General features: G+C 42.5%; 1 protein-coding gene across 1 annotated transcript in view; it reads left to right on the top strand.

Moving 5' to 3' along the window:
- Positions 1-4438: 4438 nt before the first annotated feature.
- ntng2b (netrin g2b) overlaps positions 4439-26717 on the top strand; it is a 56546-nt gene continuing 34267 nt past the window's right edge. Inside the window, exons 1-2 of the mRNA XM_054612296.1 lie at positions 4439-4679; positions 16465-17108. Of these exons, the coding sequence (XP_054468271.1) occupies positions 4452-4679; positions 16465-17108 (872 nt within the window). The 5' untranslated portion in view covers positions 4439-4451. The remainder of the gene's footprint in view (positions 4680-16464; positions 17109-26717) is intronic.

The following is a 26717-nucleotide window of genomic DNA, read 5'->3' as shown; positions in this document are numbered from 1 at the left end:
ATTGTAAGTCGCTTTGGATAAAAGCGTCTGCTAAATGACTGTAATGTAATGTAATGATGATACACATCTGTTCCTGCGTTTTCAATACAAAAGGTGTTGGTTACTTCAGTGGTTTCCAAAATGAAGTGCAGGGACCTTTGTGGTTCTTGAGGATTTTACAGAACAAGGGATTGTTCAAATTCACATTTCTGTCATTTCATGATAGCTGCTGTAGAGAGAGGGTTCTGGTTACTGGTTAAGTATCCACAATGGTTCCCACCTCCACCTGAAACGATGAAATGTCTACTCATGACCCATTGTCACCAGCTACACCCGTCTGTTGGTGTGAAAAAAATGAGGGCCGAAGAGGTCAAAATATCCAGTTATTCATAAGTAAAAACTCAAAATTAAAAATGCAATTCAGCGATTAAGTAGTCCTCTTCAATAAAGTGGAGGTACTCACAAGAGAGAGATTAAAGAGTAACGTAACATCAGGCTGTAAAAGCTTGAAGGCGTCAAGCTCGTTTCACCTCTGGGTTGGTTTAAAAGTGGGCTATGTTGCATCCTAACCTCAACCAACAGTGATGTCACGCTGTACTAACACTTCCTGGAGTACATTTCTATGTCACTACAGTAAGGTGATAAGTTTAACCACTGGAGGTCAGAAAAAAACAAGATTTTCAAGGAGTGTTCGGTTTCAGAAAAAAAAAACCTGGAACCTTTACTTCCCATAATGCAATACAATAGTGTCACCCATTAGACCCTCTCTGTATCCTGAATGCACACGTTGTTTGATCCGAACAACTCCAATTTGAAGAGTGTTAAAAAGTTGAAGATATCATCATACTTTTGAAAATTTCCCTCCAGAGCTACAGAAGTCATTTGACATATTTTACAGTAGTATTCCTGATGAGTAAACTGAACTTAATGTGTAAAATCAGTGAAGTTTCCTTTAAAATTTAAACAATTACAAACATAGCTGCTTCTCGTGATGCTGTAGTGACATAGAAGTGTACTCCAGGATGTGTCAGTCCAGCGTGACATCACTGTTGTAGCTGCACCCCCAAGTTCAGAAACTATGATTTACCCCATACCCTGCATTGATATGCAACTCCACGGACTATTGAACCCTGCTCCTCCATATCACCACTCTGCTGCAGGGTGGGACCGTTACACAGCATTGTACCTGATTCGTGTACATTTTGAACCTTGTTCAGATCCACTGATAATCATGTACAATAACCCTATATAGACCATTTATATTACATGTACTGCTGGCTGAAAAAAAAAACACAGCAAAAGTTTATATCTATTTGATGTTATGGGGAAGGATATATGGAATTTTACAGCAGCACTATAGGAGATAAGTCATATAGTAAAGTAGGATAAGGTCACGATGTACAATCACTAGCACTGCAGAGACACTACAAGTCTCATAAGAATAAATGTTTGTTTTTATGCATGGACAGCTGTGAGTTCACGCTCCACGTGAACAGAGTGTACGGTGTTGTTGTTTTTAACACATCTGGACAGATTAAGGGCGAGAGTAGAGTAACACCAGCGTTTTCCCCATTGGTCCTTCAAGCCGAGCAGGGTTCAGAGTGCAGGCCGGTCCTGGTGGGGAACAGCGTGGAGGGGAAGTTGCACCACCCCAGTTCAGGCAGCAGGGCTGGAGCAGATAAAAGCTCAGATAGTGATTGAAAGTGATGGTAAAAGGATTTAGCCTGGGCATTAACAGAGCGAGAGAGAGAGGGAGAGAGGGAGAGGGAGAGAGAAAGTGAGAGAGAGCGAGACAGAGACAGAGAGAGAGAGGGAGGGAGGGAGGAGAAGGAGGGAGGGTGATATTTTCCATAAAGCCTTTTTTTTTTTTTTTTTTTTCCTCTCTCCTCGCTTTCTTTCTGCCCTTGAGCATCCCGGGCAAACCCGAGCTTGTAAAGTGGGAAGAGGAGGAGGAGAGTTGGGGGGGGGTAAAGAAGGGCGGGCACAAGCCTCCTCAAAGTCAATATTTTATACTTTTGATACTCCTTGACGCTGGATTTCACTCCTCTTTTTTTTTTTTTTTTTCTCCCAGCCGCTTTCCAGATCTAGGACACCGATCTACCGTGGCAGCCATCCATGGTGTGAGGGGGGGGGGGGGCGGGTGGGGGTAAAAAAAAAAAAAAAAGTATCCGGCAGAAGGCAGAAAACAAACAGCGAGACGGGGCAGGCAGATAACAGGAGTACACACACAGAGAGAGAGACAGAGACAGAGAGAGAGAGAGAGAGAGAGAGGACCGCGGCGGGGACCGAGCACAGTGGATGATCGGGAAGGGGATCCTTTTTTTTTTTCATTTTCATTTTCATTTTTTTATTTTTTTTTGGGGGTGGGGGGGGGGGGGGGGATGAGAAGAGAACGTGCGTGTTTCCCTGACGCACCCGCAAAGTGCTCACCTGTCTCGCGGATGCATATTTAGAAGTAAGTGCTTTATCTGATTTGTCCTGAACACCTCGCAACACGATGCATTGCTTCTGAAGTCTGCAACCGAGAAGCTGCTCCGAGTTACAGCACAATCATCCGCTCCACTCCGGGACCGTCGGGAGTGCTGGTGAGAGGGACTTTCACATGAATTCACACTATTTTTTTTATTTTTTATTATTATTATTATTTATTTTTTTACGCATTAATTTCCTGATGTGCAGCACACACGTGTTAGTGCGAGCGATGCTGCGCTGCTGTAGGGACTGACCCACCCCGACAACACTGTCAGTGCCGGGGAAATAGCTTTGGTGACTTCACTTGTCAGCTGAAGTAAGTCTTGAGTGTTTGTGTGGGATAGCTTGTGCAAGGACCTGGATTCTGCCAGTGTGGGATGACAGTCGGTTTACAGATCAACGAAGTGTATCAACCATATTTATTCATGTATTCAGTTTTTAAAAAAAAATTCGAATTATGATGAAATGAAGTGGAGAAATCCGGCAGGAACTACTTCCTGTGCAGTTTGTTTAGCTTGACGTTTGTTGGTAGATACATATTAATATGCTGGAGTAAGAGAGTAGAGTAGGCCAATAATCAATAAACTCAAGAAAATGGCTCTTGATTCAAGAAAATGAAGATGGTTTGTGCGTATAGATGTCCTTTTCCCCCCCCATATTTATACTCGTATATTAAGAAAATAGATGATAAAGGCAATTACATGCCTGTTTCTGATTGATATTCCTAGCAGTGCAATTATTTTAACAACAAACATCTGGAGCCTGCTCTCTCTATCCAGCCTTGGAGAGCTACAACTCTGTGCGTAAAAACACGTGCTGCTGCCGGGTGCCAATGTTATCCAAACAAAGCGGCGCGTTTAGTGCGTGTGAATTTACAACTTTTCATATTTTTAAAAAAATAAAAATAATGTGTTGTTTAACCAAACTTACCCTGCTTGTAACCAACACTCTGTGCCAAACATCCAGTTAAAAGTTCTCCTCATACAGTCTGAAAACGAATGTGGTCTTTTTTTTTTTTTTTTTTTTTTTTTTTTTTTTTTTATAAACTTTCCAAGCTAAATTACAGCCAATTACTAGGCCTGCATAATAATTAAAGAGTTAATTATACAACAAAATGAGAACGCAACCCATCCATCCAAATGCAGCCTATATACTTCAAAGACTTATGTTCCACTTTTATTCATGCAAAAGAGAAATACCATGCAGGTTATATCTCATGTCAAACTGTGCTCTGGAAAGAAAAAAAGGTATATATATATATTCTTGCATTTACAGTAAGATTAAGGATGTGCTGAAATGAATGAGGGATGCATTACTAATCACACTAACTCCCTACTCCTCTCACATGTGTCCTCGTTTCGCCCCAGGACTACCAGAGGAGCTCGGCCAGTGCAAACCGTCCAATGGATATACCTGAAGACGCAGCGGCTTCTCCTTCGATCTCTCCGACCGGCTGCACTGTTTCCCCGCAGGACACCGCTCTCTGAGACATGGACCCGCGTTGACATCACCCCCCACCCAACCACCCTGCAACACTATGGTTAAAGTGTATGCCGAGATCCATCTCTGTAACATTATCCGCCTCTCCACCCGCCGCGCATCTTCCTCGGGAAGTCAAGACAGCGTCCCTCTGTGGAGTCCTTCAATATCTGTGCAGAGACACTGAGCCAAAGCTTTTCCCCCCCCAGCACAGTGTTCTCCTGTCATTTAGGGGCATTTATTAGCCCGGAGGCGAGCTGTTGTCCATTTTTTTTTTTTTTTTTTTTTTTTTTTACCTGCACCTCTTTCTTCACAGTACATGCAGTATGGCTGTATGGATCAGCATCACTTCCTCCTGATCACCGCTCCATGCGCATCACCTCTCCTCTGAGCTCCGTGGCCCAAACACAAACACACACAAACACACACACACACACACACACAAAACACACACACACACACACACACACACATACATACATACATACATACATACACCGCCCCCCACCCCCCAGCCTGCCATGCTCCTCCAGGCCGTGCCTCTGGTGCTGCTGCTGCTGCTGCACTGCTTGGCCTCCACTCTGGGCCAGTACGAACTGTGCAAGTCCCTGGTGAGCACGGATGAAGGCTCGGTGTGGGAGCAGTACGCGTGCCAGCCGAAATCCGCGTCCATGAGAGACCACATGCGGATCAAGGTGGATCCGCCCGGAATCACTTGCGGAAACCCGCCCGAGAGGTTCTGCACCCTGGTGAGTTCACGTCGGGACTCGCGTTGCATCTTTTACAACCTTTATGAATAACTTTAAAATGCATATTAAAAAAAAAAAATATATATATATATATATATATGTTTATTTTTTTTTCCAATGCAAAAAGTGTCTACAATGCAAACGTGTGCTCCACACATGCAGAACTCTTTGGTTGGTCTTCATTTAAATACAGTTGCAAGTCAGTGGTCAGAAGCAGTAGAAGTGTAAAAAGTTGAGAACTATTTTTTTTTTTTTTTTTTTAGGAAATCAACAAGGTCACAGGGTGATGCAATTAAGCTGAACTGTGAAAAGTAATGACAGACATTCACACAGCAGAATTCACTCTGTAAGGGCTATAGGGAGCTAAAAGGGATGACATAAGTGCAATGACTTGGCATTACTCGACCTCCCTCAGAGAGGTCCGGAGGTGTTGTTTACATTAGTATGGAGCTGGCAGCCTGGGATCCGGTTTGATTAGAGGACCTCACATTTCCTCTGGTAAAATGCATATAAGGGGACCTTTTTAGTTCCAAGGACACTGAAGGGTGAGCTGCGGGAAAACTCGTTAAAATGTCTGCCACAGCAATATTTAACACACTTTAGCCTGCAGGCTAGTTCCCATCCCAGCTAATGCAAGTGTAATAATTTGAAATACGGGTTATAAAATCATTGTAATCCTAAGAAGACTGCAATTAAACTTCCCCCCGGCCTCTTCGGAGGAAAGTTTTATATTTCAGGTTTGACTCACTGTGTGTGTGTGTGTGTGTGTGTGTGTGTGTGTGTGTGTGTGTGTGTGTGTGTGTGTGTGTGTGTGTGTGAGAGACTGCAAGTTCATCCTGTTGATAATCCTCCCGCTGCCACCGACTGTCCACTCCTCTGAGTTGGCCGGTATCGGCGGTGCCAGACTTGTCTAAACAGCCATGAGTCAAGATCTCACAACAAGTGTTTCTGGAGAGTGTTTAAGCTTGTCTGCATCACATCATGCCATGCTGTTAATTGGGTAATTTGTATCCTGTATGACTGGAGATTTGTTACCTTGGACCAGATTTAACAAACAGCCCTCCGCCCCCAGTCTTCCCCCCCTTCCTTCCTGCCTTGCACCGAGACTAATAACAGTACTTGGGGTCATTAGACAGGAGCAGGAAAGGATATTGTGCTCCTTGGATACCTAATGGTTACTGATTTGTTTAATGTAGAGGTAGCGGAAACCGCTGTTGTCTTGAGAGAGCCTCTCCGATGACTTTCTCCTGAGACGGAAGACGGACAGAGGCAAGGGGGGGAGAAGGGGGAGAAGCGAAGAGAGACGCTCGCTGCCATAACGTATTGACGTCTGCCCCCTAATGGCCCTGGCCTGGAAACTTCTATAACTATGTTTCTGAGTGAGCGATGATGAAATATTGATGGCTTCCTTAATGGGCTTCCTTACAAGGGTTGGCCAGCGTCGCTCCACTCCAAGGATCCAGAGTGCCCTGCTAGGCCGACGAGAGAGAAAGAAGGACAGAGGGCGAGACGGGAAGGAGTTTTGTCTTAGTCAGCACTTTTGACCTCAGACGGGGTCGTTACAGCGGAAACTTCTGGTTCTGCTCAGGTCATCTGCGATCGTGGGGATTGAACCAACCCCCCCTCCCTATTGCACTGGCTGGGGATTTAGAGAATGAAGAAGCTGTGAGATGAAAGTTTACTTAAGAAATGAGGGATGTCAGACTCGAATGCCTCCATAATGAGAGAGCTGAGCAGGTTTAACACTGTCACTAGATAATTACTTGGCTATGTAGGGTCCTATTGAGCAAAAAGAAATGACTTTTCTGGCATGCAATAATCCATATTTTTGCAATTTTTTTAGACAGACAATCTATGCATTTTGGGTTAGGAGTCAGTGCATATCACCTGAGGACACTTCAGCAAGCAATCAAGGTTATTACATCTCCTCCATCTTTCTTTTGGACCCACTGACGGAGTATTAGTTGAGGGTTATTTGTCTACAGAATTTATTCCTCTTCCTCCTGCCCCTCCGGATTTGGCAGCTTTACAGAAAAGCCAGTTTCTTATCTAATTGGTGTACATTAACATTCACTCATTCAGGGAAAGTCGGGTCACTGTAAAAAAAAAAAAAAAAAAAAAAAAAAAGACTGCATCATCCAATGCGTAGAGCTGCTCGTCCTTAATAAGACTTGAAACATACTGCGGAAGATGCAAAAACATCCCCCCCCCCCCCCCCACCACCCGTATGAGTATGAGTGCTCCAAAACTATTTGAAAATTCACTTTTGGGGGGGTTTGATGTTGAGGCATTCTGTAGCTTTCTCTGCTTGCATAGGTTTACAGTAAGTCCCTCCATCTCCACAGGGATGCATTTTTCCCCACTCTATTTATCTCTCTTGTTCCCTGGGAATGCAGCATCCTTCCTCCTCAGCCAAAAGGGCCAGCATGTTGGCTTCTTCCAACATGACGGGCTTCCAGCACTTTCACAAATATGCTACTGTCACTAATGCCGTGTTAGGAGCTTCAGTAGTTTCTTTGTAGTTCCCCTGTATGATAGCTAGAGTCTTAGCTTGCAGTTGAGGATGATGGAGTAAGGAGGTATGGGGGGGGGGGCGAGGCAGTGTGTTGCAGAGGGGGATAGCTAATGATGAGGGAGAGGTGAGGAAGATCCAAGCTTAGCTAAGCAGAAAGATGAAATCAGACCACAGTTCCACACAGTAGTACACACAGTGTCGATATATAGAAATGCAGCATTCAAAACGCTCTCGTCGTACAGTCGTTTGTTGTTTCGCTTTTTGGGTTTTGAACCGAAACCTTCAATCAGCCGCCTCCCTTGGGTCCTGAGAACAGAGAGCCGCCGAATGCAAATGGGATGCGTGCATGTGTACGGGAATGTACAGTGTGCCGTGCCGTTAGCGGCGACCAGCAGGGGTGTGTGAAACGTGTGCACGGGTTGGCCGACTGCGCACGGTAGTATGTCTAAGAAAGACAAAAAAAAAAAAAAAACACACACACACACACACACACACACACACACACACACACACACACACACACACACACACACACACACACACACACACACACACACACACACACACACACACACACACACACACCTTGCAGTTCAACAACACATTTGCCCATTTTAGAAGGTAGAAATCTGCCAGCTCTAAAAATAGACATGAGAAGAGAGAGAAGCTGCGCAGCAGCGGAAGGGGAGCATGCAGGAAGGGAAGGAAGATGGCAGCTGGTAGCGTGGATCAGTGCTTCCCAGACTGGGCCTTTGGCCATACTTCATACTCCCTGCCCAGTGTAGCCCTGCCAGGCCCGGCTGGCCTGCCCTGCCCAGCAGTGGGCCATTGAGGCCAGGCGAACAGGCCACCCGAACCCAGCAAAGGGCCATCCCTGATGCACCTCCCTGGGGTAAAAGCTAGCCCAGGCGGCCAGTGTCCTAATAATACACCCTCAGAGAGGAATTCGGGCGCAGCATGAGCAGGTTTGACAATGCAGGGCATAATTAACGAAGGGAACAGAGGGAAAGAAACAGACAGCTAGAGAGACACAGAGAGTGGCTGTACGAACAAGGGAGGTGGGGGAGGGTGTAGTGATGTAATGGCATGGCTTGCTTCCACATTAGGACACAGTTGAAAGTGATCAGAGAGTGTTTAGATGTGTTGGCAGAACGGGAGGATAGTTATAAGTGAGATTTATCCCTGACTGAGGTGATACTAAGAGGGATTGGCCGCAGGGGCTTAGACAGCCTGAGGTGAACTTAGCAAACCGTCTCGTCTCGCCATCAGGATCTCAGGACGGATGGCTGTTCGGAGAGGAGAGGAGAGGAGAGACCATGAGTGTAGGAGCTACAGAGTGTGAGCAATAGACTGGCCAAAAGATTTGAGTGATAATTCAAAGGGGAAATTTGTACCTGGATGATGTTATCATATTTGTGTCCCTTATGACTATTCTTCATAATAAAACTTTACTTACCACCTCCACTGTAGCCATTTGGGAAATACAGACAAGTGCGAGTGAGTGTGAGCCTCTTAGTTTTCCAACAAAACTTCACTGCAGCAGAATCTGTCTCAAAAATACAGACAGAAAGAAGTGGAAATGCCTGAAGACAAGTATTTGAGAAGATTTCTGTTGATTTTAAATATTTGAAGAGCTGTAGGAGACTAGCACTATTTGCCAATCTAGTCCACATTCGCCAAATTTCCACAAGTAGAAATGTGGGATACATGAAGAACAGCCTTAGTCGGGGCTAGGAGCACGAGTATCTAAGGGGAAAACTTTCTGTGGTTACTTCCAATCACACTCATAGACATCTATTTGAGATTATTTCTGTTGATCTAAAATGTTCTGGAAATCTAAAGCAGACACAAGCGCTGATTGGCTCAATTGACATTGTTTGTCCTGGAGTCCACCTCTCCCCAAAATTTGTTAGATAGAGGTGGTGAGTAAAACGTTATTATAACCAGGACTTATGTCCCGTTAAAAGTTGAAGCACACTGATTAATAATATTAAGTGTGTGTACAGGAAACCTGCTCTCATTGTAGCGTATGAATGAGACAATAACTTGTTAGTCAATTGGGAATGCCTTTCTTGCATGTCATTTGTATGCCATTTAGTCGGTTCTGCATTTGCATTAATATGCTACACTCTGAACAGGCGATGTAGCATTCAATATGAGAGAAATCGCTTATGGACCTTCAACCAGGAGACCAGTGTTCGAGTTCGGTGTCCCAAAGTGTTTTTTTCAATTTAAGCTGTGACATTTGTGACAGGTTTTGCTGTTACGTTAGTTCCATATGCATTTTACATAGTACATAGTCCTTATTTTAAGCCCAACCATGATGTTTTTCCTAAACATATGTGGTTTTGTTGCCTGCAACTATCACAGTACTTTGTTGCCTATAACATAGCAGTGGCTGTTTCACGGTAAAGACTTGGCATTAAATATCACGCAAAAAGCCTAAAATGAGTAAAGATGACACAGTGCTATTATTATGCCCTCCCATGAGATCGGGTTGGTTTACAGGTCTAAAGTAAAATAAATCCTTAACAACCACATCTCTGATTAAACAGTTTGTGGTCGTGCTGCATTGTGGGTAATGAAAGGCACCAGGTACTGAGTAAAATATATTTGGTTCTACTGCTCATTTTTGATCCTCTTTGAAATACCATCCTTCATGACTCATGAGGAGTGCAATGCTACATCTTTAAGAAAAACAGAAAGTATAATATAAAGATTTCTGTTGCACAATCCACATCATTTCATCTCAAAGCCTAAGATCCTTTTCCCAGCCCGTCTGCCTCCCTTTATCTACATCTCCTGCTTTGTGATTGGTTTATATTAAATAACAGACATCAATAAAACATAATAGCTTTTACCTGAATTCACCTAATCAGTGCACTCAAAGAAAATAAAAAAAAATAAGCATCTCTCCCTGATATTTTGTTCCTTCAGTGCACTGTATCTGCTGTGAGCATTACCTAATTCTAAGATAAGTTCCTAATATAACTGGTCCCGGTCGGACTGTGGTGATCTGAGCGGGACAAGCTTTGCTGCTGCTTTGGAGCAGCATGGTGTCCCCGCTCTGTCCTTCTTCTCTCCTCCTCCAGCACAGTCACACATGCCTACAGCAAACATTGACTTTGGCTTGCACGCGCACACACACGCGCACACACACGCACACACACGCACACACACACACACACACACACACACAGACATAAACAACACCCACCCACGCAAACACACACCTAAGATACAGTTACACCGCCGTTGGACATTTAACAGTGAATAATCACCATTTCAAGGAATCAAAGTAAAAGGATTTGTAACGTATACTTTTACACACACACACTCATGGAAGTACACATCTTGGAGGCAACACACACACACACACACACACACACACACACACACACACACACACACACACACACACACACACACACACACACACACACACACACACACACACACACACACACACACACACACACACACACACACACACACACCATCTTCTCTCAGGGTAACAAGAACCAGTATGATGGAAAAAATAAAAGATTAACGTCATAAGTGAAAAAGCAATATCCCTTTCTCTTTGCCTCTGTGGCCTTTTTAATGGGAGGGTCATTTCATTCGATGTTTCTCCAAAACAAAATAAATTGTGTTCTCTGAGTGTGTCCCTACTTTTATTCCCCTTGCTAGCAATATAACTTAGAAACTCCTATAAGTGGAGGAAGAAATAAAGAGGAGAGAGAGGGCAAGGCGCCGTCGGTGGCAGAAAATATTTTCAGGGGATGGGAGACAGAAATGTACATAAAAAGCAATGGAAGAGACAAGGAAGGGCATGCAGAGCACTATTTCTTCATGCTTTATTTCCGTGTAAATGCATAACGGCAGCTTGCTATTACTGTATGCAATCCGTAATATTTTATTACAGCTGTTGTGTTCAAACACTGGAATAACTCACTTATAAACTTATCTTAGCACTTATTGTATTCGTATTAGTTTGTTTCTGTACTTTTGCTCTGGTTTATGCTCTTAGATGCTTGTTTAAGAAAGGAGGGGCACTTATGACTTCTGGTGACTAGTAGTTCTCTTGAATACCTATGTTGAACACACGTATTGTAAGTCGCTTTGGATAAAAGCGTCTGCTAAATGACTGTAATGTAATTAACTGATGTTTTCTTAGAGGAGGTCAGAGAGCTCACTCACAATCAAACCTTGAGGCAAACTTTAGCACTTGAGGAGTTATTAATGAGTGTTTAGGATCGCATTGTTAAGCGGAGGAAGAAAACAAGGAAGTCACTCATCGCCGAGGCATCATGGCGGCTGTTGTCGTGGAGACAGGATCCCAGCGAGGATAATTGCTGGAAGGGCTTAGTATTGCGGGCCACCTGCCGCAGCAGTTGGCCGAGATCTGTGTGTTTGTGTGTGTGTGTGTATGTGGATGTGAGGGTGCGTTTGCGGGTGTTTGTGGGTGTGTGTGTGTGTATTCTGGCATAGATATAGTGGGCCGAGTGGGAAAAGGAGGACAAGGCTACACAAAGGGCTTAAACATAACCTCACGCGTAAGTCTCTCATGGGGGATAAAATCTTCCAGCCTATATTACAGTACATATCACCTCTACTGTAGCTAATCCTAATGGGCACGGAGAGGTCAGCGCTGACTGATGAGCAGCAACATGCAGCTTCTTGACCTGATGCTCAAACCCAAAAAAGAGAAGAAAAAAAAACCCATCTTTGCTTCCTGTCTAGTTTGTGGATTTGTTTGCACACAAACACACTTTCTCTGCAGAAACACCAACGCTGTCACAAGCACACTTAAGCAGCTAACGTGTATGGAGTCTGTGTATCTGGGACAGTGTGACAGTGAGATCATTTTCAATAGGATTTGTAGGTCGAGGGTCATCCCCAGAACAACAGCTTGCTAATCCAGTCCCGTGTGTGTGAACGTGTTGTCTGGATCTGAGGTCAGGGGATGCACTAATGGAGGGAACAAAAACAGCGGGGCCACTCCAGACCAGAGTAGCTTTCAGCTAACAGTAGCAAGTAAAAGTACCCTTCATCTAATTCTAATTTCTGTTTTCCGGTTGCAGTTGTTTATGAGCGTTGTAGATTATCATCCTAAATGCGTTTGCGCCGACAGTGATCTCTATCTGAGTCAGTGCAAGGGAGATAATTGGGTTATCAGATAGAGGACAATGCTACTATGTCGTTGCAGTGAGGAGAGAGATAGATTATCTGCAGGTTTCCGTGTAGAGATACTGTATTTTCACTGCTGTTTTTTCCACATGCCTTATGATCCTGTACAGTGTCTTCTGTGCTGTACAGCTTCCCTCAGCACCGGCTCAGCGTTTGCTTATGTTTGGAGTTTTCACACTCTGCACTGTCACCATAAATCAGATGATTTATAATCCAAGCCTCGCAGGATTGTAACTTTTGCTTTTGTTATTAGACCACTATAGTGGCTTTGACTGACTGCCCGCTGTCCCCTCGGTACAGTCCGACCACTCTATTCAAAAAGGCAACAACGGTCGGCTGCTTCTTGGCAACAGATGTGACGAAGCAAACGTCTGAAAGGAAGCGGCGACACATGATCTTTGCTTGCACAGTGCGTCGATATTATGCAGTATTGCTTTCACGTTAGAGCTTACATCATACAGGAGAAACTGCTGTTTAAAGCGATACTCCATCCAAAATCTTTTGAGTATTGAACAATCAGCCTTTGTAGGCCTGAAAGGTTGCTTCAGAAAGTAGGGTCAGCTTGAATTCATGTTCGTTACGGTGGGCTCGAATGGAAAAAGCATTAAAACATCCATTGAAACTTCTCAAACCACTTCATAATCCACTCACCATCTGTGTGCTCCATAAGTCACAAACACTCATATCTCCTCTCCAATGGGGCTAAATACACAACTTGAATCTCATTCCTCATGTTTGAGTCTTTTCCACAAACTTTCAACCAAGGATAAAACAACAAACTATTTACAGACACTTTTAAAGCCTTCAAGCGGTGACTTTGATTCTCAAGAAATTGATCTTTGGCGAAATATAACTAAACATCATTGTGCAATCTAATTCTGCATAAAGAAGATGCAGCATTACGTAATTTAAATGATCCATCAATTTGTGTTATTCATGTTCTTAGTGTAACTTCAGTTTCTTCAGTCATAGCCATAATTTGATAAATGGCTAAGTAGGTTAGTTCCTGTTATGCATCACTCTAATCAGAGTAAGCCCAAATCTGCGTTAAACATTTAATTATTTATTGCCAGGATTTTCGCCCACTAAGACGTGCCTTTATGTAAATGTTCTTTTTTATGGTTTAGAAGAATCTCCTTACATCGTTAAAGAAAAGGCACATTAATCAAGTGTGTTATCATCGGGGCCCGTATTTATCTTAAACTGCTTAATATCAAACTTGGGAATTAATAGAAAGATTAAAGTGAGTCTATGTACTTTTTAAATAAAAGCTTTTCATCAAACTTCTTAGATCATTAAAATGCTGTTAAATTCAAACGAGCTACAGAGGTCTTTTAAATGGGTTAAGATAGCTAAATGGCTGTATAACTGAGACACACATCTTCTGTTTTGAAATGTTCTTACTAAATATAATTGGTCACGGTGAATAAGATATTAATGAAGCAACATGTGTAATTCAGAATTCACTTTTAATGCATCTTAACTGTCTGCTTATTTCTTTATTCCTCTGTTTCCATTTATTAATCTCCATTTATATTTCACAAACATATTAGATTGTTGTAAATCGCTACTGTAGATATTAAGGTTTTTACACAAATAACTAAATGGAATGCTGATTGAAATGCAACGGGCAGATGTAAAGTAAATCCTAGTGTCTGATTGGCTAATCCTGCTCTGAGCGTGCATGTGATCAATCATGTGATCACTCGAGGGCTGCTCTTGAAGGTTACCATTACTCTTTGCTGTAAGAAGGAGAGCGTCGTTTAAGAAAATGTCTTGTTATTCACTTTTTCACCTCCTAGTTGGTTCGAACATTCTTGAGTGTAATTCCTTTTATCAAAAAGTTTGATAAAAGGGCCCAGCGCTCGACAAAGTCAGTGACATACCGAACCGGATTTGTGTTTATGTAGAAACATACACTTTAATTTATTATATCTATTGAAGTTAATCTTGTTTTTCTGCACCAAACAGAATTTCAAGATGAGCTGCTCGCAGTCTTAAACAGTACAATTAGAAGCTGTAATAAAACTAAAATAAATAATAAAAGGAACAAAACAGAGAAGAAAGAGGAGGAAAAAAAGAGCGGAAGAGGTGGAGGTGGAAGGAAAAAAGGATATTTTTAGACACACTCTGCACTCCATCAGGAGCTTGTTAAGAATGCAGTGAAATTTAGAAAGTGTGTTGGCTCCCCAATAAATAAAAGAAGAATAACATCAGCTCTAAAATGTAACCAGTTGGTTTAGAAACAGTTTTGGGTATTAGATTATTTTGAGGAATGCTACAAAAAGGTTAAGAATATGAAATAAACCAGGCTGTGTGTTATAAATTGAATAGTTGGACAAATAATACAAATAGTGATCCGTTTGATGCAAATGACTGATTAAATATCTGAGAAAATAATAACTCCTTATCAGTGTAATTAGTACTTCCTGAGGGCAGGATGAGCCTTCTGACTGTGATACAATCTAAACAGCGTCAGGGCTGCTTTTTCACAAATTAAGCACCAGGAGAGATGACTGTGAGGATCTCTGGGAATTCTCTGTGTAAATATTTAAATTCTGCAGTGATGTGGATGTCAGACAACTGGATTACAACTGTAAGATACATCAACTATACTGAAATATATGCAAACCTCTCAATATGACAAAGCAAGCAACTGTGGAATTAGAGAGTGTGGGGAAAGTTATCTGAGAGGAAGGATTTTAAATTTCACAAAGTTTGGTGACAACTCTCAATCAAGGTCATGGAAGGTAAACATGTTTAGGAACATGAACATGTGGTAATCAGAATGAGCTGATAATGAAATTAGTCCTGAGATCTCCTGACAAAGACAGAAACACATTTCTCAGTGCAGCTAGAAAGAGGTTTCTGTGTGAGGAGTGCGATCAACAATCCCGTTGACTTCTGAGTTCTGTAGACGGGCTTAAAAGTCTTGGCATCACTAGAAGAGGAGGATCAATTCTCTGGAGTTAAAAGTGCAGCAGCACTCTGCTGTCTATGCAAAGACAGTGACGATGCAGGATCCTCTTGACCTTCACACTTCCTGTTGTGGTGTTTGCCAAGTTTACTTTTTAAGCTCTCTGTCCCTCTGTGCCTTGGCAGGGAGTTGAAGGCACTCCTCATTTAGATACACGCCATCCTTTGTGGGTACAATATGGACGTTTTTTTGTGAGGAGAAAAAGTACACATCTTTTGACTCAGTACGGATTTATGCTCATTGCTCACATGAAAGAGAAGATCTATACTTTATCTGAAAGACTGGGAGGAGAAAATGTAATACAAATGCACTCTTATTTGCATCAAGACATTTATTTTTTTTCACAAACAGAGACTTTTAGCTGCAATTACATTTAGACAAAGTCTGTTTGAAGCCGGATTAACCTAATGGGCAAAGCAAGCAACTGCCCAATGGGCCACGATGGCCCCATGTTCATTTTGTGCCAATTATTTTGGAATATTTTGATCAAAACTGTATTATTTTTGGGGATGTCGCAGACGCCCCATGTACCAAGGCTGAGTCCTTACTGCAGCGGCCCTGGTTTGAATCCAACCTGCGGTCTAATCTCCTTTATTGGCTAACCCTATCACTATCCAATAAAGGCCTAAAAAAAGGAATAAAATGATTATTTGGTGGGGGGATATGCACCATGAAAGGACATTATAAACTGAAATAATAAGTGCATTAAAGCTTTTATTATGTCAGTTCATGTTATTTTAACATAAATATTATATACCACTAACTAACAACATGCAAAAAAGTGCTATTCTGGCATTGCAGTACTTGCTGGTTTCTCGGGTTGTGGGCAAAATGTAATTAAACTGCCCCGTGTAGTCTTCTGTGTGCTCTGTACCTGATGGGTACTTTAAAGCAACAGGACACATACACAATGCACAAACAGTAAGGGGAACTGGGAGGTGAGGCCCAAAGCTTAACTTTGCTCAAGGGCCCTCTTAACAAGTTAATCCGACCCGGAGTCTGTGATGCCCTCTGAGATATAGAACAATACATCATATTACAATACATAAATGAATCCTCAAACCCTGACTGATGTATTACTGCTCTGTCATCATCTATTTTAGGAGAACCCATACCTGTGCAGTGATGAGTGTGATGCCTCCAACCCGGACTTGGCCCACCCTCCTCAGCTGATGCAGGACAAAGAACGCAACGGCCTGCTCACCTACTGGCAGACAGTCACATGGAGACGCCACCCGGAGCCCCTGCTGGCCAACATCTCAATGTCCTGGAACAAGAGTCTGGAGCTCTCAGACGACATCCTGATCACCTTTGAGTATGGCCGTCCTACCGTCATGGTTCTGGATAAGTCCATGGACCACGGACGCTCCTGGCAGCCCTACCAGTTCTACGCCGACGACTGCATGGACGCCTTCAACATGCCACCCAAACGCGTGCGTGACCTCTCGCCCGCCAACATCACGCGGGTCATCTGCACCGAGCAGTACTCGCGCTGGGTCGGCTCCAAGAACGACAAGAACGTGAAGTTCGAGGTGCGGGCGCGCTTTTCTGTGTTCGCAGGACAGCGGCTACAGAACATGGACAGCCTGTACACCCGCATGGAAAGTATGAAGGGATTGAGGGACTTCTTCACCTTCACCAACCTGAGGATGAGGCTTCTCAGGCCCGCCCTCGGAGGCACCTATGTCCAGAGAGACAACCTGCTCAAGTACTTCTATGCCATCTCCAACATCGAGGTACCTGCCAGGTGAGGGTCAATATCGTCTTAACAAGGGATGCTTTTTTGTTTACATCTTCATATATCTTTTACCAAGAATGTACAAAATAAGGAAATGAGAGCTATATTATTTATTGAGAAGGTGATCATGTTGTGTGAAAATATAGCTGCATTCTTGCATCACTTAAATTTCCCCTAAAGGCCCCTTTACACTGAAATGTTTGAAACGCAAGTTGACAATTGTTTGAAAAAAAACATGGTCAGATTTTTGACCATATGGTCCTAGATCATATGCTTTTTTTCTATTTACATCTCAGCGCTACGTTCAACCACGCATTCATCGCACAGTCTGACATGCCTCGAATTGATCTCATACAGTCTTATCAGACCCATCTCGCACAGTGTGACATGCAATAAACGTACACAAAGTGACAGGCAAAATAAAATGTTGCCCACCTTAAGGCTTTATTCTGGTCCAAAAGTTAAAGCGATTTCACAGTGGACTATTTCTTCAGCAGGAAGTAGATTCAATGAACACTATTTACAGTTTTTCAAGTGTCATTTTTCAGAGCTTTTCAGAGCCACTAACTGGATTTCTGCTGCTACAATGGAAGTGAACGGCTACTCTATTGCAGCAGCAGGAATCTCAGCTGGATATCTGAAAAGAGAGAACTGAAACTATCTGCATGGCTACAGTTGGTAAAGTCGAAAATTTGTTTTTTTACAGGTTGGTTGGACTAACCACTTAAATATATTGGCCAAAAAAATACTGCTCATTTACACATAAAAATACAAAATACTACCAGTTGAAATTGCAAATAAGTATTCATGTGTGTCTGCTAAATGACACCAACCAATACTATTCAAAAACAAAATATAGAAGATCAAATTTTTGAATTCTCACCCGACCTGCATATTGTTGAATGTCTTTTCTTACACTCAAACATAACCTTAAAAAAGGAAAACCAGCCGGTAACGACCAAACCGTCTGGTTCGACACTCTAGCAAACACACTCGCACACATCCTCTCTGATCTGAGGGCGTTGAAAAGCGACCCTATCTCTCTTTCTCAACATGAATCCTGGTCCGCCTGTCAGTGGACCGAGAGGACAATGATTAATGACAGAAACATATGGCCTTGGTGGTCTAACGTAAACCGCCATCCACATTCTGCCAGCGGAGCCCGGGAACCCTTACATGGCAACTTTGTGACAGTGAAGGATGCTCGGGCCGTCACGCGCCTGCTTAGCATCAACGCGCCATCTCTCCTACCTTTAAGAATTATCATTCCAATCAATACGGCAGGCTGACATTTGAATGGTATTTAACATCCGTGTTTGGATGGCCTGGAAACGGAAGGAAGGGGTGTGTGTGTGTGTGTGTGTGTGTGTGTGTGTGTCTGTATTTGTGTGTGTGTGTGTGTGTGTGTGATAGGGGTGGTGGGTGAGAAGGAGTAAAGTGAAAATGAGCGACAGTTTGAGGGGCGTCGTCCGATGTGGGATGTCTTTTTTTTGTATGTGTATGTGGAGTCGAGGTATGGGGGGGTTGTTTGATGAAGTCCTGAGTGGATGCTGACACAGCACAAACACGCACACAGATACACACACATAAACAGCCCTCTAGCACTGTGAAAAGGGCCTGCAGGTATTGATCACAGCCACTTTTCAGGCTCAGCACAGAATCAGAGAGAGGGAGAGCTCAGCCCAAGACCCTGGGGGGGTGAAACAGTCCATCAGCACGCCAGAACCTGCAGCGCAACCAGCACATTTAATAATCAACCATGCCTGTATAGAAATATTTGTGCATTTTTCTTTATTCAGTAGTCCACAAGTGCACCACATCTGAGGATTTATCATTCGTCTCGAATTCCCTGCTGTGCCGCTTTGCTTGAAAGACTCCCCCTGCACTGTTGAGCTCCCCAAAAAATGTATCTTCATATTTATGCTCCCAGAAAAACTTTCTTGATTCCTCTCCTCATCCAGAGAGCAGGGCTAATGGCTGGTGGCAGATGGAGATAGTGTCAGTGTGTGCTGGATCTGGTAACAGAGGACCCAAATTTAGCCCCGCGGAGATGACTGAGGCCAGTCCGTCTTCCGCCCCGGCCACCCACACCTCCCGTAACATAATCACTAATCAATAAGTTATTCTGGGCAGCCAGCAGGAGTATTGGGTGATAGTGGTGGGGGGTCTTCAACAGTACAGTACAATAAAGGGTGTCTGATGCTTACGGCTGGGAAATTGATTTTGGGCAGCGAGACGATTAGTCAATGTTCCCTGGACAAAAGGCTAAGCTATTTCATCTCATCTCATCTGGCCTTAGTAACATATTGGGATTTCCAATGCTTAAAATTTGAATAATGAATATTCCGCTCTGCTGGTGCTCCGGCGGGGACGGTACGCTGAAATGGGTTTTATATGATCAAGAACGAATGGCAGTGTACCGCAGGTCGCCACGGTAATGAGATATGCTGGTCTTATCGATGGAGAGAGGCTTGTAGTCACTTCCTGGCCGTATTGTATGTCCCCAGGCCTCTAGATGTGGCTCTCTTGCTGAACCCAGTTAAAAGTAATTATTATTAGTTAACTCTTCTTAATGACCTGCGTTGAGCCTGGACAGAGACAGCAAAATAAAAAAAAGGCCCTTTTCTCATCAACCAGTGAAAGATGTTACCTCTGTGGGACGTGTCTCTTTTATCTGACGCTGCATTGTCACTGAGTGACTTGCCGGGCTCTAAAGAGCTGGCGCAGGTATGCAGGAAGCCAGGTGCTCAGGACTAAATAGTGCTGCTTTATCAATAAAAATGTAACCAGATAGGCCGTTAAGTGCAAACGCAAGGGAAGCTTAGTTTGATAGGAGGGAGGTGGTACATTTAGATTTGTGGATGCGATGCAAACACTCAGCAAACTGGATCTTAAGCAAGTTGTGAGAGGGCATTCAGGGTAGAGGTGGAGCAGAGAGCGGAGAAGGTCAAACAGAGGGAAAAGAGGGCAAAGTCAAATTGGACGGAGTCGATTATGCGATTCAGCATCACTCACACTGTGTTGCAAAGTTCTCCCGGGGTTAACTGTAATGAGCTACAGAACTGACTACAATATCACCTCTAAGCCAAGGTGTTTTGGGTTTTGAAAGCCTCTAGCTTAAGGCTCATTTTACAGACTACATTCAACCCTCAGATGTGGCCATTTCCATATCACGGCCAGATGGGCCATGGGAAAGCCATCTCCAACAATCAAAGATAGAGTAGCAAAGCCTCGACTCTATCATCATTTACATCAGTGAAATCCTATTCTCCGGGAAGCCTGGCTCATAAGCGGAGCTCTCAAATTCCCCTCTCATTCATTGGACCTCCATCTCTCCATGCCTGCTCCCTCTGTCCCATCTGTCAGCCGCCCTGCTGGACCGTGGAGTGGGCTATAGGCTAGCCCGTAGTCTGCATTATGGATTAGACGTGGGGTCATGGATTGGGCCTTTTTAATGAAATAAGCAGCAGGTCGTACGGTGGGTCTTTATAATGGAATAAAGGAAAGGCTGTAAGCTCAGGAAGAGCCAACTAAGTGGATTAAGGGCCAAGACGGGGAGAAGGAGATGGAGCAGAGTGAGGGGGAAGACAAAGTCTGCCTCGCTTTTCTCTCCTGGACGGTAATCGCTTCAGCATCAGGCCTTCTTCTCCCCGACTTCTCAATTTGATTTGATTGGCTGACGGAGTAAGAATGACATTTAAGAAAAGCCATGTATGCAGAGTGTCTCTTATTCCCCGACGTCAGTTGGCTGAGCAAGAGAATGTATTATTATTATTAGCAGCACACGTACATCATAGTACTGTTGAGGTTGATGTCACCATCAATGATCATTTTTCAATTGACATTCACATTAAGACAAATAATTGTGCAGGTAGAATTTAAAGTATGTTTGATCTTGTCACATTTTATTAGAAAACCCACTACTAGCAATTGAGGCAATCAATATTTTTCAAACATCAGTGTAAGTATTGATTTTTTGAAAATTGGCTTTTCCTAATTGGCTTAAGCTACTGAACCAACTGTGGAAAATCTGTTTTCCAGTCGAGGCACAGTTGGAATTAAAACGTATCAGGATAATAATAATAAAGTTGTATGGCTAGTGTGAATTCTAAGGTTCCACTATACTATTATGAACAAGTTATATTGTAATTTGCAACAAGAATTTCATGACAATCCTTGGCAATTTGTTATGCTAAGTGGTGGACCAACAGACATCGCCACCCCTACAGCCTTCAGCCTGGCAAATACTAATACTACAACTACTGATCCGGCCATTAGCAGTTCAAAGCAACGTGGGGATTTAGTTTTGTGGGTTTTCACACCTAATTACATTTGATTGGCCCCATCTTGTCTAAAGGCCCTTACCTTTTATCAACATCTAATTATTTTCCAGTAGTGAAAATCAGTTGAGAGCAGACCTGCCAGAAACCGAGCCGTATAAATACTAATTATATTCAGAGTGTTTTTACATGGTCATGTTGTTTCATGCCTGCTTGACTCATTTATCCGTCGTGTGTCTGTTTCTCTCGGTGCCATCCTGCCCCCCCGCTGACTGAGCTAATGTGCTGAGAGGTTTAAGCTCTCCATCAGACTGGCACGGGAAAACTTTACTGGTGTTCATAAGCATGTTGCAGAGAGCAGAGACAGGACAGTAAAAGCAGATTTTATGACTTCTTTCATTTTTCACTGGGTGTTCTTATTAGTCTGTTTATATCATGATAACAAGAGCAGCAGAAGTGCTTTGTAAAAAAAAAAAAAAAAAAAAAAAAAAACACAAAATACGCAACTGTAGTCATGGATATTCTTCTTTTTTTTTTTAAATTGTAATAATAAAAAAGATTTATTTATGCATTTACCAAAAAAAACTTTCTTGATGTAGTTTGAAAAACATTAATTTTAAAAGACAAGGTATGCAAACTTTCAATGCAGCCTTTCAGTGTGTCTCTGGAATTGTTCTGTTAAGCCAAAGTTGTACAATATAGTGTGATTTTTAGGTCCCATTACACCTGATATTAACATGTGATCTCTCTCAAGGGCTTTTTTCACATCTGGGATAAAAAAAAAAAGTGTTCTCTTTATGTTAATTCAGCCTGCAGTGTGATCAGACCTCAATATGTAAAATGATCAAAGCTCAGCTGGCGGACTCGCCCACAAACACGTCTCAGTTCAAGTCAAGAAATGCAATGGCCATTTATTTTAAAATCACTTTTGGCAAGGGCCGACTACAGCTGCTGCTGCTAAATGCAGCTTTCACTGAGTTGGGAATGTGTCATGCGAGAATTTTGTTTTAAGTGAATACATCACCGTCAGATTGGCTAGTTTTTAATACACCGCTTGTGTGTTTTGTGGCTTACAAGTGTGCAAAATATGTATGTATAATATAGGCTTGAAAACTCTGATATTTGATTTTGAGAATATGATTTCAAAGTGACCAGAAGACGACAAGATCAGGCCACATTTACACTTTTTATTAAGACGTAAGCTGTATATGGATACAATACATTACATTACATTACAGTCATTTAGCAGACGCTTTCATCCAAAGCGACTTACAATAAGTGTATGATGATCCACAGGCCTTGGCATTTACACCTGGTATTAATAAAAGTTATCATTATCTAAATTCTGCACGTATTGTAATCGGATATGATTAAGCAAATTCAGATGTGGTCTGGCCAATCCGATAGCAGTCCGATCCCAACGCGTTCTGTATGCATTTACACTTTTCTTTATCCAGATAGGATATCAAGGCACAGATGTAAACGGGATTAAAGTGTAACTTATTCTTTGCCCATGTGGAGCCACATCTGGATCAGGTTTATTAAGAATTATTAAACTTTAACCTTAACCTACAAGGGAATGTCTTGATCGTGAACCAAAAACAGTGGTTTCCTAACATGGGGGTCAGGACCTCAGCGGATAATAAAATAAATCTGAGGGTTTAAAGATGATTAGAGGGGAAATCCATTGATTTTACACATCGTCCTAAAATCCTGTCACTGAGTATTACAAACTGTTGTTTGTGTTTTGGCGATAAGCCTTTAAACGCATTAATCAGTTACTCTAGCTGGACTTCAAGGATCTTATTAGCTCCAACCAACGCAGCCCCCTGCTCGGTTTCCAACTCAGTTTGAATCCCCATTCAGAGTTGCATTGTGGGTAATGTAGGTGCCAGGTTTTGACAAGGAAGATACAGCGTGGAGTAAAATTAGACCATATCTCTGGTTCTGCTGCAACGATTTTCATACTTGAAACAAACTGTCCTTTGTGTGTCTGATAATGAATTGAAGTGCTATGAGTACTCTTGTAACAAAATAGGGAAGAAAAAAACTAATTAGAGCGGTTGATAAATAAATCTAAACACTCGACTGATCATATGCTAAAAAAAACAAAACACTAATTTAATTAAAATTGTAAAAGCAGCGTACTCATTTAAAGTTTGAAATCGGAAACCTTCAGTAACCCTGATCCGTACTTTAGCAGTCACGCTGCCTCCTGAAGGATGGACTAATTAGAGTCTGAATTGTGGCCTGATACAAAGGTTTATTGTGGTACTGGAAGCATTAATCTGTGTGGCCTCGAGGCTTGTCCATCATCTCCACCGGAGAACAAGGAAGAACAGATGCCTCTCCTCTGCTCCCTTTTTCGGAGCCTCCAGTCTTTTTGTGTGCTTGGTTATCAACGTAGGGTGACTTTGACTTTGGAGACTGTCACCACTATTTCTTTTTTTTTTTTTTTTTTTTTTTTTGAATTACACCAAAGTTTTCTTTTGTGTCCTTTGCTGAGTGAAGGTGAGAGGATGGAAGGTATAAGCCTGGATCAGGGGGGAGAAGGGAGAGGAAGAAAAGGAGGGAGGCAGATGATGGATTAACTCCTAGTTTCATGGGACTAGCTGGGGTGTGTGATTTTGTGATGAATGATGTGAGGTGTGATGCTCTGTAAATATTATTCTCCAGTTCACACAGCCACCACAGAGCAGAGTAACAGTCTCCTACCACATATTTCTCCGTATTTTCCATCCCTCGGTTGCAAAACTTCTCCCGTCAATTCTGTTTCATGAGAAAACCGCTTTGCACTTGAATACTGCCAGCTTCTCCCTCATGAATGAAATATGCGACGCACGCTTGATGTGTGATGATGTGCGCGTGTTCTCGCCGAAGACAGGAAAACCTTCACCCCGAGGTCCCGCCCACCCCGTTCAGACTCCTCCCCTCCGAGCTCCTCTTCCTCTGAGGCAGCCGGGGCTCGGAAACAGATCACTTTTTAAATCATTCATGAGCACTCCCCAGAAAAGAAAGGCATGCAGAAAGCTGAGGGACCGCAATGAGGAATGTGTCATTGTTCCTCTCATATGCCATGATTTATGACACAATGGTTGTAACTGATTTCATAATCACAGTTTATTTCCCCTCAGAAGGGAAGAAACGTTAAAGTCAGCATTTTCGCCTGTTTTCCTTTCATTCTCCGTCTTTTGTTTCACAGATGAATGTCTTTTTTTTCATCCCCTCCCTCTTCAATAGATTCCTCTTTTTCTTCCTCCACCTTCCCAACCCTCGTCTTACTCATCCCATAAATATCCTTTTAAATTCACAAATACAATAAAGAATTCTCCCCACTAGTGCCTGCACTGTGCCTTACCCGGCATCTGGTGAAAGGGGAATCTCTTGATACCGCGAGTGTTCTTTAAAGCTGAAAAGCATGCTGGGAATTGTAAGTGGGAGAACATGAGGTAGAGGGAGGGTGTCCTTGGAAAGATGGTTTGTTCTCAGTCAGCCACATTAATTAGCATAGCATTATTACAGGCATGGTGTGTTCAAAATCCCTTTAAACTGTCGCTGTCATTACAAGCATGTAGATGGGCACCGATAAACAGCTCATCAATGTGAGAGGCAGAAAACAAGCCCATGTGTTTGACATCAAAGACGTCACATCACAGTATGAGCTGGTATGTCTCTCATTGACAGAGACTTTCACTTTTACAATGGTGTTGTCCCATTGTGAGCTTTGGAGGGACGAGTCTGCAAGTTTTTCAGTCCATCTAAACAAGACAGCAGGTGATGGTGAACATTGTTCAGTTTGGAAAAACTTTCAAATAAGACACAAAATTGTTGTGACTACAAAGACAGTTAATGAAAAAGTTGCAAGTAGAGAACAAACTATATAACTAAGTATTACGAGTGACTTGAGGAATATACTATTGTGTGTTCCACAGCTTTCGATGGTGTCACAAAGTCATCAGTAAGTGGAGTTTGCCGAGTTGTCATTGAACTTCTCATGAATGCTGTCGTAAAAAAGTTGAGCTGAAGAAGAAAACATTTACAAATCTACTTGCTGGACTTTTTCTCAAATATTCATTATTTACTCTTAATCAGCTGATCATTTGCATGTAACCAATAAGTAGTCAATACTTCCTCACTATGCACATTTTAGGTATTATTTTCGGTTCACTTAAGTAAAGTGGTCCAGTATACTCAGGGGAAATGCAACATTATTCATGATAATCTCAGTTTAGCTAGTTTATGCATTTCTTGATTAAGCAGCAATCTGTTACTAAATCTTTAATTAAAAACAAAATCAATAAAGTTGGATGCAGAGTAATAGATTTAAACATTCGCCAACAGATGGAGTTGGCGGGGAACTAAAAGCTAAAAATGCTAAAAGAAAATTTCAAAATGTGCAAAAAATTGGATTAAATAACGTAAAATTAAACTTTGGAAAAAGACTGAGTGAGTCAGCTACTGTTTTGTGTTTGATTAACATCTGAAACGATTAGTCAATTAATTCATTGGTCAGTCAACAATGTATGTCAATTTGTAATGTCAATTTGACGCCGTGTCTCCAGTCGTCCCTCGTATTTATATCATGCAAAGTAACTAAAGTTCAACAAACTTGACATCTGGTACAGAGTGAAGAGACAAAGATGGATACATATAGTTTAGCACATTCACAAAAAGATATTGAGTCCTTAAATTATTGCTTAGAGGTCATTACTTAATAATGCTGGACTTTTGCTTCAGAACAGTATCATTATGTGTTCAGTTCAGATATGCATCTTATTTCTCAACCACCACAAGTAATTCATTTATATAGCTATTATTAAGCTAAATATCATAGTTACTGAATGAGCTTTTTTTTTGCTACAGCTCAGAGCACAAGTAAACATTGTCCTCTCTGGGTTTTGTGCACAAAGACCCCCAAGTTTCAGCTCTAATTGTCTTGCTAACTGCACTGCTGTGTTTTTGAAACTCTCCTTCCCCTCCTCTCTTCCTCACTCTTCACCTCCTCTCCTCGTCTGCCCCGCGGCTCGGGCAACTCTCTCTCCTCTCTATGACTAATGATGTTCTTTCAGTCTCAAGGTTTTAGCGAGATAATTATATTAACCCCTGTCCTCTGGCTGATCCCAGCACAGCTCGTCTTCCCCAGGCATCCTCCCCTCCACGGTCTCACCGGAATTAGACAGTAATATACACACACGGCTGTACAGGAACGTCCATTACGGGTGTGTTTTGAATGCGTTTGCAGGTGTGTGCGTGCATTGTTTTGGTGACCTAGAGGATAAATGAAATGAGAGGACATGCAGCTATAAAAGGGCTAAAGTATGCAATTGTGTTTGCGTGA

Source organism: Anoplopoma fimbria, chromosome 14 (assembly GCF_027596085.1).
Source record: "Anoplopoma fimbria isolate UVic2021 breed Golden Eagle Sablefish chromosome 14, Afim_UVic_2022, whole genome shotgun sequence".
Lineage (NCBI taxonomy): Eukaryota > Metazoa > Chordata > Actinopteri > Perciformes > Anoplopomatidae > Anoplopoma > Anoplopoma fimbria.
The sequence above is the reverse complement of the archived record's forward strand: the minus strand, read 5'-3'. Positions and strand labels throughout refer to the sequence as shown.